This window comes from Onychostoma macrolepis, chromosome 01, assembly GCF_012432095.1.
Source record: "Onychostoma macrolepis isolate SWU-2019 chromosome 01, ASM1243209v1, whole genome shotgun sequence".
In the NCBI taxonomy this organism is placed as follows: Eukaryota; Metazoa; Chordata; class Actinopteri; order Cypriniformes; family Cyprinidae; genus Onychostoma; species Onychostoma macrolepis.
Window position 1 is genome coordinate 46137625 of NC_081155.1, and position 10000 is coordinate 46147624.

At 33.7% G+C, this 10000-nt stretch overlaps 1 protein-coding gene across 5 annotated transcripts in view; it reads left to right on the forward strand.

Annotated features, from left to right (window-relative positions):
• The window catches only part of LOC131537804 (sodium- and chloride-dependent GABA transporter 2-like), a 19877-nt gene that overhangs the window by 4687 nt on the left and 5190 nt on the right, over positions 1 to 10000 (forward strand). For 2 of the 5 annotated variants that reach the window (XM_058771486.1, XM_058771474.1), the window contains 10 exons: positions 2889 to 2967; positions 3045 to 3177; positions 4694 to 4828; positions 5428 to 5531; positions 6758 to 6882; positions 7573 to 7685; positions 7839 to 7976; positions 8616 to 8718; positions 9200 to 9300; positions 9381 to 9551. In XM_058771486.1, coding sequence (XP_058627469.1) covers positions 2889 to 2967; positions 3045 to 3177; positions 4694 to 4828; positions 5428 to 5531; positions 6758 to 6882; positions 7573 to 7685; positions 7839 to 7976; positions 8616 to 8718; positions 9200 to 9300; positions 9381 to 9551 — 1202 coding nt within the window. Of the gene's footprint in view, positions 1 to 2888; positions 2968 to 3044; positions 3178 to 4693; positions 4829 to 5427; positions 5532 to 6757; positions 6883 to 7572; positions 7722 to 7838; positions 7977 to 8615; positions 8719 to 9199; positions 9301 to 9380; positions 9626 to 10000 lie in introns of all 5 variants that reach the window. The other 3 variants (XM_058771465.1, XM_058771458.1, XM_058771478.1) reach the window with 2 other exon arrangements.

Below are 10000 nucleotides of genomic sequence, written 5' to 3' on the forward strand. Positions count from 1 at the left end.
TTAGGCTGAGTTTTGGCCCAGTTCATTTCCATTATCCAAACATCTTGACACTCATTCCCCACCCATAGAGCACATCACACAACACACGCCAAAAACTCCTCCAGCTCTTTCTAGAGCACCAAATCTGTGTTTTATGGCTTTTAATCCACGTCTGTTCGTTTTTTAAATGACCTTTTAAGTGTATGTTTAAACGTTTTTGTGTAGAGTAAGGGATACATATAAAAACTTCACAAAACATAAAATATTTTGAAATTTGAGTAACATTCATTTATTAACACACAGAAACATTTAAAAAATGTTTCCATAATAGAAAAAAACACATTTTACATTAAAATGAAAATAATTAATATTTTTTTTAAAAATGGCAAATATATATAATTAATTACTAAAATAATAATTATTAAATTAATAATAATTATAATAAATTAATTGAAAAGACATTTACATTTAAAAAATTGTTTCAGCTCTTTATAGACCCCAAAATGTTATTATGTAGAGTAAAAGACGGAGATATATAAATAAAACAAAATATTTTGATTTTTAATCTAAATTTGACTCTTTACACTCTTATCACAATAATTCATAGTTTTGAAATTGAATTAATTAGATAATAAAATAATTAATATTTTTTTAAAAATGGCAAATATATATAATTAATTACTAAAATAATAATTATTAAATTAATAATAATTATAATAAATTAATTGAAAAGACATTTACATTTAAAAAATTGTTTCAGCTCTTTATAGACCCCAAAATGTTATTATGTAGAGTAAAAGACGGGAGATATATAAATAAAAACAAAATATTTTGATTTTTAATCTAAATTTGACTCTTTACACTCTTATCACAATAATTCATAGTTTTGAAATTGAATTAATTAGATAATAAAATAATTAATATATTTATAAATTAATAAAAAAGTTACAGTGGGGCAAAACAGTATTTAGTCAGCCACCAATTGTGCAAGTTCTCCCACTTAAAAAGATGAGAGAGGCCTGTAATTGTCATCATAGGTATACCTCAACTATGAGAGACAAAATGAGAAAAAAAAAAAATCCAGAAAATCACATTGTTGGATTTTTAAAGAATTAATTGGTAAATTCCTCGGTAAAATAAGTATTTGGTCACCTACAAACAAGCAAGATTTCTGGCTCTCACAGACCTGTAACTTCTTCTTTAAGAGGCTCCTCTGTCCTCCACTCGTTACCTGTATTAATGGCATCTGTTTGAACTCGTTATCAGTATAAAAGACACCTGTCCACAACCTCAAACAGTCCAACTCCAAACTCCACCATGGCCAAGACCAAAGAGCTGTCAAAGGACACCAGAAACACAATTGTAGACCTGCACCAGGCTGGGAAGACTGAATCTGCAATAGGTAAGCAGCTTGGTGTGAAGAAATCAACTGTGGGAGCAATTATTAGAAAATGGAACACATACAAGACCACTGATAATCTCCTCGATCTGGGGCTCCACGAAGATCTCACCCGTGGGGTCAAAATGATCACAAGAACTGTGAGCAAAAATCCCAGAACCACACGGGGGGACCTAGTGAATGACCTGCAGAGAGCTGGGACCAAAGTAACAAAGGCTACCATCAGTAACACACTGCGCCGCCAGGGACTCAAATCCTGCAGTGCCAGACGTGTCCCCTGCTTAAGCCAGTACATGTCCGGCCCGTCTGAAGTTTGCTAGAGAGCATTTGGATGATCCAGAAGAGGATTGGGAGAATGTCATATGGTCAGATGAAACCAAAATATAACTTTTTGGTAAAAACTCAAAGAATGCTGAGTTGCATCCAAAGAACAGCATACCTACTGTGAAGCATGGGGGTGGAAACATCATGCTTTGGGGCTGTTTTTCTGCAAAGGGACCAGGACGACTGATCCGTAAACGAAAGAATGAATGGGGCCATGTATCGTGAGATTTTGGTGAAAACCTCCTTCCATCAGCAAGGGCATTGAAGATGAAACGTGGCTGGGTCTTTCAGCATGACAATGATCCCAAACACACCGCCCGGCAACGAAGGAGTGGCTTCGTGAAGCATTTCAAGGTCCTGGGTGGCCTAGCCAGTCTCCAGATCTCAACCGCTGTTGCCCAGCGACAGCCCCAAAACATTACTGCTCTAGAGGAGATCTGCATGGAGGAATGGGCCAAAATACCAGCAACAGTGTGTGAAGACTTACAGAAAACGTTTGACCTCTGTCGTTGCCAACAAAGGGTATATAACAAAGTATTGAGATGAAATTTTGTTATTGACCAAATACTTATTTTCCACCATAATTTGCAAATAAATTCTTTAAAAATCCTACAATGTGATTTTCTGGATTTTTTTTTCTCATTTTGTCTCTCATAGTTGAGGTATACCTATGATGAAAATTACAGGCCTCTCTCATCTTTTTAAGTGGGAGAACTTGCACAATTGGTGGCTGACTAAGTACTTTTTTGCCCCACTGTATATACATAACTTAGCAGATATGCTTTTAAAGGAGCTCTAATTATATATAAAATTATCACTATCACCTGACAAATGCAATTAAAGTCTGTGTCACAGTGTTTTTTTTTTGTTGTTTTTTTTAGCCAATCAGAAATGCTCTCTACCTGTCAGTCATTGTGATTGCTGGCATCGGATTGGCTAACATGTTTTTAAGGCTGGGGTTTAGGAAGGACTTATTCCACACAGATTTTTCCACATTACAATGCAAATTTGAGCGAAATTTGGACCATTAGATTCTTCAGTCTAACACTGACAGCACCTGCATCTAGATTTAAATGCATTCATTCAGCAGATCTTTTTTTTTTTTTATCCAAAGTGACTTTGAGAGTATAAACACTGTGACAGACGAGTACATGAGTGTAAATGTGTTGTGTTGTGTCTCCTCTAGACTCCTGCGTGGGGTTTGATGGACATAACATGAGTGATCTCTCTGAAAACGCCACGTCTCCGGTCATTGAGTTTTGGGAGTGAGTGTCTGGTATGAATGCGTGGCAATGATTTGAAGGGTCTGCTGGTGTGTTTGTGAGTGTGTGTCTCTCTCCAGGCGTGAAGTGTTGGATCTGTCTACTCGTGTGGATCGTCTGGGCTCGGTGAACTGGCGTCTGGCCCTGTGTCTGCTGCTCGTGTGGATCGTCTGCTATTTCTGTGTCTGGAAAGGAGTCAAATCCACCGGCAAGGTAAACGCTGCACACAAGAGTGAGCGCTGCCGGTGTTTTCATACCATAACATGAGAGGAGATCCTCCTTTATACGCCTTATGCCAGAATGCAATAAATCTGAAGCATATTTCAATGGACTGTGATGCTTCAACTTGTCTAGAAGTGAATATAAACTTTAAAAACTTTTGTGAATTTTGTAAAGTGTTTTCTTTTAATAGAAGTATTTAACAAACTACATTAAATAAATGCATAAATCATTGAATGCATCATGGAATGTTGCAAAAAAAAACATAAAAGTGCATTGAAATGTAAACATGCATGCATAAATAACTAAATCATTAAATGCATCATGGAATGTCACAATGGAAACATAAAAGTGCATTAAAATATATGTTGTGTGAATGAGCGAACGTAAAGTGCATAATGTAAGCATGCATGTATGCATAATTAAATACATAAATCATTAAATGCATCACTGAATGTTGCAATGAAAACATAAAGGTGCATTGAAATATAAGCATGCATGCATAAATGACTAAATCATTAAATGCATCATGGAATGTCACAATGGAAACAAAAGTGCATTGAAACATAAGAATGAATGAATGAATGAATGAATGAACGAACGTAAAGTGCATAATTTAAGCATGCATGTATGCATAAATAAATACATAAATCATTAAATGCATCACAGAATGTTGCAATGAAAACAAAAGTGCATTGAAATATAAGCATGTATAAGTTAGTGAGTAAATAAATAAATAAATGTGACATGGAATGTTGCAATAAAAACAAATTGCATTGAAATGTAAGCATGTATGTATGTATAAATAAATAAATATATAAATAACTCATTAAATACATCATGGAATGTTGCAATAAAACCATAAAAGTGCATTGAAACAAGCATGCATGCATAAATAAATCAATAAGGTGTGAAATATATTGATTTAGATTTTCATTTAAAACAATATGTGACAATATTCATTTTTAAGGCGTGTTATGTCATATTTCAGGTAAAGTTGCATTTAATTTTTACTCACTTGTTGGTATGCTTGTTTTTATTGATTGCGACGTCATTATATATTTATTAATATTATGATGTATTGCTTTGTTTTATTGTCCTCTACATTTTATTTCAAGGTGTATTTCATGAATTTTTTCACATTAAGGCATATTTCCCTTTTTACATCAAAAAATAAAGAAAAATATTTCACACCTTGTTTATTAATGCACCTTTTATTTATCACATTTCATTGTTCATTTATTTACATCAACATTCAATTATGTATGTAAGAGTTTCAGTATATATTTATTTATTTAATTTTAGTTTGTTAAATCCCTCCATACTTGCGGTTGCTGGCATGGCATTAAATTGCAAGCAAACAATCACATTTCATTTTAATATGAATTTATTTATGATTTATTTTATATCAAATTGTGCATTTTCTGAAATGTGCATCTAACTCTGTATGATTGTAGTTCTAGCACATTGTGTGTTGTGTGTTGTGTGTTGTGTGTTGTGTGTTGTGTAGGTTGTGTATGTCACAGCCACTTTCCCGTACGTGATGCTGCTGGTGTTGTTGGTTCGTGGCGTTTCTCTCACCGGCGCTGTGGACGGGATCGTTTATTACCTGAAACCCAATCACACGCGGCTGATGGACCCACAGGTACCACAGCGTCACATGATCACCTGGAAACACACCTGACCGTTCCTGCACATCTGAACAAACACGTGCAACATGCATTCATCTCCACTAACACATGCATGAAAAATAATCAAGAAGTCAGTTTTGTTTGACATTTAATCAATATTTGTTAAAATTATGACTGTGTCTCCCTGAAAAACAATGTATAATTTGATATTTGTATGATTTTTGAAACCATAAAAAATTTAAAAAATTAATAATTTAAAATCATTTTCACTTTTAAGAATATATATTTCCAAGCCTCTCACATGTTCTCTCACATATATTCAGGTAGTTACCTTTCACTTGACAGAGTCCTTAAACTTTTGTTGAAAATGGAATAAAAGTGTACATACACAACCAACATGAAGAGCACATGCTGTTTCAGCTCGACTTTATCATCTTGTATTTGATTTGTCATTGAATCATTTGTGACGCTCTGATTTGTTCAGTTTTTAGTCTGCAGAGAAAGAACTGGAGAGGATTCGTTAAACAGTGACTGCGAGATATAGTATATAGTGAAATCTTTACTAATATGCTCAGCATGAAGCCCAGGCTGTGTGTTTCTGTCTCTTCTGAAGGTGTGGATGGACGCTGGGACTCAGATCTTCTTCTCATATGGCATTTGTCTGGGAAGTCTTACGGCTCTTGGCAGCTACAACAAATTCAACAACGACTGTTACAAGTGAGTCCTTCCTCTTACACATTCAAAGTCAACATGACATTAACAACAACTATTCACTACTCTTTGGACCAGGGTTATTATAGTTAATTAAACCTAAAACTGAAACTGAAATTAAAACTTTAAAAAAAACAAAAACATTTTCATTTCTTGAAATAAAATAAATTCTTTTTAATTAATTCTAAATAAATTCTAATTTAATTTAATTTAATTTAATTTAATTTAATTTAATTTAATTTAATTTAATTTAATTTAATTTAATTTAATTTAATTTAATTTAATTTAATTTAATTTAATTTAATTTAATTTAATTTAATTTAATTTAATTTTATTTTATTTTATTTTTAACATATATATATATATATATATATATATATATATACACACACAGTATATATATATATATATATATATATATATATATATATAATAATGACAAAAACACAGCAAAATGAAGAATACATTTAAAAATGTAATTTCAGTTATTATCGAAAAGAAAACATTTTCATTTAGTTTACTTTGATGTACTAAAACAACTACAAGTATGACTAGAATAAAAATTAAAAACTATATTGACACATTTTAAAAACAAAACCTAATAAAATTGACAAAAAAAAAACAATAAAAAATTATTAAAACTATCTAAGATAAAAAAAATAAATAAATAAAAACAAAATATAAAAATGAAAACTGATTCAAAATATTACAAAAAAAACTGTAATAGTATCTCAGTGATAATAAAATAACACTGATTTGGATTTATTCATTTAAATGTATTTACTAAGCGATTTACATTGCAGTAATGGTATATCATATTCTCACTTCATGCATTCCCTGGGAATCGAACTCTTAATGCTGATGTTGCTTGTGCAATGATCTAGTCCATGTGTATCAACAGTGGTGCAGTGTTATTTTAAAATTATTTATATTGTTATAGTTTTGAATTAGCATTTCATTTATTTTAATTTGTATCATTTTTTGTTTGTTAAAATTTTCTACATTGTTTTCATTTCACTTTTAGGATAAGTTTTGTTTTAAATTGTAATTTTAGTTTAGTTTAATTTCGTTTTTGTCCATATATACATATATATATATATTATTCTATTTCAGCTTTATTTGAATTAATATTTTTTATGAGAGTTTTAGTTAGATCTAGTGCATCAGTGCATGTTATCGCTCACATCCTCAGCGTGTGGTCAGTAATGAACATGCATGGGTTTGTGTTTCAGGGACTGCTTCAGACTGTGTCTCCTCAACAGCAGCACCAGCTTCATCGCAGGATTCGCCATCTTCTCCGTGCTCGGCTTCATGGCACAGGAGCAGGGTGTGGGTATCGCAGACGTGGCACAGTCCGGTGAGTTCTGATGGAAATCATAAGAGCCTACACACCAGCCAACAAAAACATGTTTTAAGAACTGTTTTGCTAAGAACGTTATTAAAAAAAAATGTTTTGGTCATCTGAATGTTACGGGAACATTCCATTGTATCATTTTGCAGACATTATGGAAATGTTACTTTTGAATGTTCTCCACATGTTAAGTAGATACATTTAAAAAAAATTAAATAATTGTACTTTTTTTTTTTGAGAACATTATTAAAGACCAGATAACTTTGAACAAACATTCAATTAACCTTATACTGGTTGAGACAATGCCAGCTATCAAAAATATTAAGTTATTAATAATATTAAAGGTTTTCTAAATGTCCAAAATGTTTTAATGAAATTTTTTTTTTCTTTGTTATGTGAATGTTAAGGAAATGTTCCATTGTATCATTTTTCAAAAATTATGACAATGTTACTTTTGAATGTTCTCTGAAACAAGTAACATATATACAATATTGTCCAACTGAAATGTTTCCATTTTAATTCCAATTTAACATTCTGAGAACTTTGCCAGATAACTTTGAATGAACGCTCTTGAATTAATGTTACTGGAAGAGCGTTTGTTTCGAGAAGACATTACATTCCCTGTTCACTGGAATCCCGCTCTTCTCTGTAACTGTCTTATTGTGAATACATCTGTATGCTGAGTGTCTCATTCAGGTCCTGGTCTGGCGTTCATAGCGTATCCGCGGGCCGTGTCCATGATGCCTGTGCCGCAGCTGTGGGCCGTGTGTTTCTTCCTCATGATCTTGATGCTGGGTTTGGACACTCAGGTGTGTGCTGACCCTCAGACAGGTTACTTTGGAAATGTAATAGGTTACAGATTACAAGAAACCTTGTCTAAAATGTAATAAGTAGTGTAACTATTTCAATTACTATGGAGAGTCCCTACAAGTATAGCTGACCGTGTGTGTGTGTGTGTTCAGTTCGTGAGTCTGGAGGCGTTGATGATGTCCGTGTCGGATCTGTATCCCTCGCTCATCCGCAGAGGTCACCGGCGTGAGATTCTGCTGCTGCTCGTCTCCTCCGTCTGCTTCCTGATCGGACTTCTGATGGTGTCGCCGGTCAGACATTTCTCTCAAATCCACTAATATACTGTATATCTTACCAAAAGTTTGGGGTTAGTATAAATTAACTTTTATTCATCAAGGATGCATTAAATGAATCAAAAGTGACAGTAAAGACACTTATAATGTCACAAAAGAGTTCTATTTCAAATAAATGCTGTTCTTTTGAACTTTCTATTCATCTGTGAATCCTGAAAAATAAAATGCATCACAGTTTCCACAAAAATATTGTGCAGCACAACTGTTTCAAACTTTATTGATAATAATCAGAAATGTTTCTTGAGCAGCAAATCAGTATATTAGAATGATTTCTGAAGATCATGTGACGCTGAAGACTGCAGTAATGATGCTGAAAATACAGCTGCGCATCACAGAAATACATTACAGCTTAACAGATATTCACATAGAAAATAGTTATTTTAAATAGTAAAAATATTTCACAATTTTTACTGTATTTTTGATCAAATAAATGCAACCTTGGTGAACAGAAGAGACTTTTTTTCTGAAACTTGACCCTTTCAGCAGACAGAGGTCTTTATTCCTGTTCAGTCAGAGCAGTCTGTCATCTGATGATGAAGGTGTGTGTATCGCTGTCTTCCTCTCTGTCTGTGTGTGTGTGTGTGTGTGTGTGTGTAGGGAGGCCTGTATGTGTTTCAGATCTATGATCATTTCTCCTGCAGTGGAGCCAGTCTGCTGCTGCTGTCCGTCTGTCAGTCTGTAGCCATCGGATGGATCTACGGTACACACACGCACACACACACACACACACTCACTCATTAATATCATATCAGTATCAATAGCTGCTTTAAATAGTTCCCTGACAATCTGATACCATCACAACCTTTGATAAGGGACAGCATATATACATACAGTAACAGTCCAGGACACATTTATAGTAATGACAATGAGATTTTTTTTACATTGTAAAAAATTCTATTTTTCAGGAAAATATCTTATAAAATAATGTTTTATGAATATTGTTATAAAAAAAATTTCCTAGTTTTTATTTACAGTTATATGTGAGTTAAATGTGTGTGAGTGTATTTGCAGGGAAAATGTGTTTAATAATGTCACAATGTTCATTTCTTTTCTTTTTTTAGGGCCATTAAGAGCTTTTGTTTGTTTGTCTGTTAAATATTTAAACATAGAAACCAAATATGTATTTACGTTTACTGTTTTTATTATTAATGTAAATGTAATTCAGTTGTTTTATAAAACAGGTGCGGATCGTTTCATTAACGACATCAAGGTGATGATCGGTTACGAGCCGCTCTGCAGCTTCCGGCTGTGCTGGCGTTACCTGACGCCCGCCGTCTGCATGGTGGGTCACTGGATCTGGACGCTAATGACAGACGCTGATGGACCCCCAGCAGCCTCTCATCCGTCTCTGTGTGTGTTCAGGGCACGTTCGGCTTCTCTCTCATCTTCTGGTCTCCGCTGACCCTCTCTAACGGCGTGACAGCCCCCGGATGGGCCACAGCGATGGGCTGGACGCTGACGCTGTCCTCCGTGTCTCTCCTGCCGCTCTGGGCCGTCTACAGACTCACAAACACACCTGGAACCCTGCAACAGGTGCACAACCACAGTAATTCAAGCTGAAACAGAAATGTGTCCCTGGAGCACAAAAGCAGTCATAAGCAGCACAGGTATATTTGTAGCAATAGCCAACAATACATTGTATGAGTCATATTAATGTTAACAAACACAACTTGTGATTTTAATAATGCATTAGTAAATGCTGAAATTGACATTAACTAAGATTAATAAATGGTGTAGAAGTATTGTTCATTCTTAGTTCATGTTTACTAATGTTGTTAACTAATGAACCTTATTGTAAAGTGTTACCAATTTTCTTTTATGACAAAAATCATTAGGATATTAAGTAAAGATCAAGATATTTTGTAAATGTCCTACTGTAAATATATCAAAACATATTTTTGATTAGTAATATGCATTGCTAAGAACTTCATTTGGACAACTTTAAAGATGATTTTCTCAATATTTAGATTTTTTTGCACCCT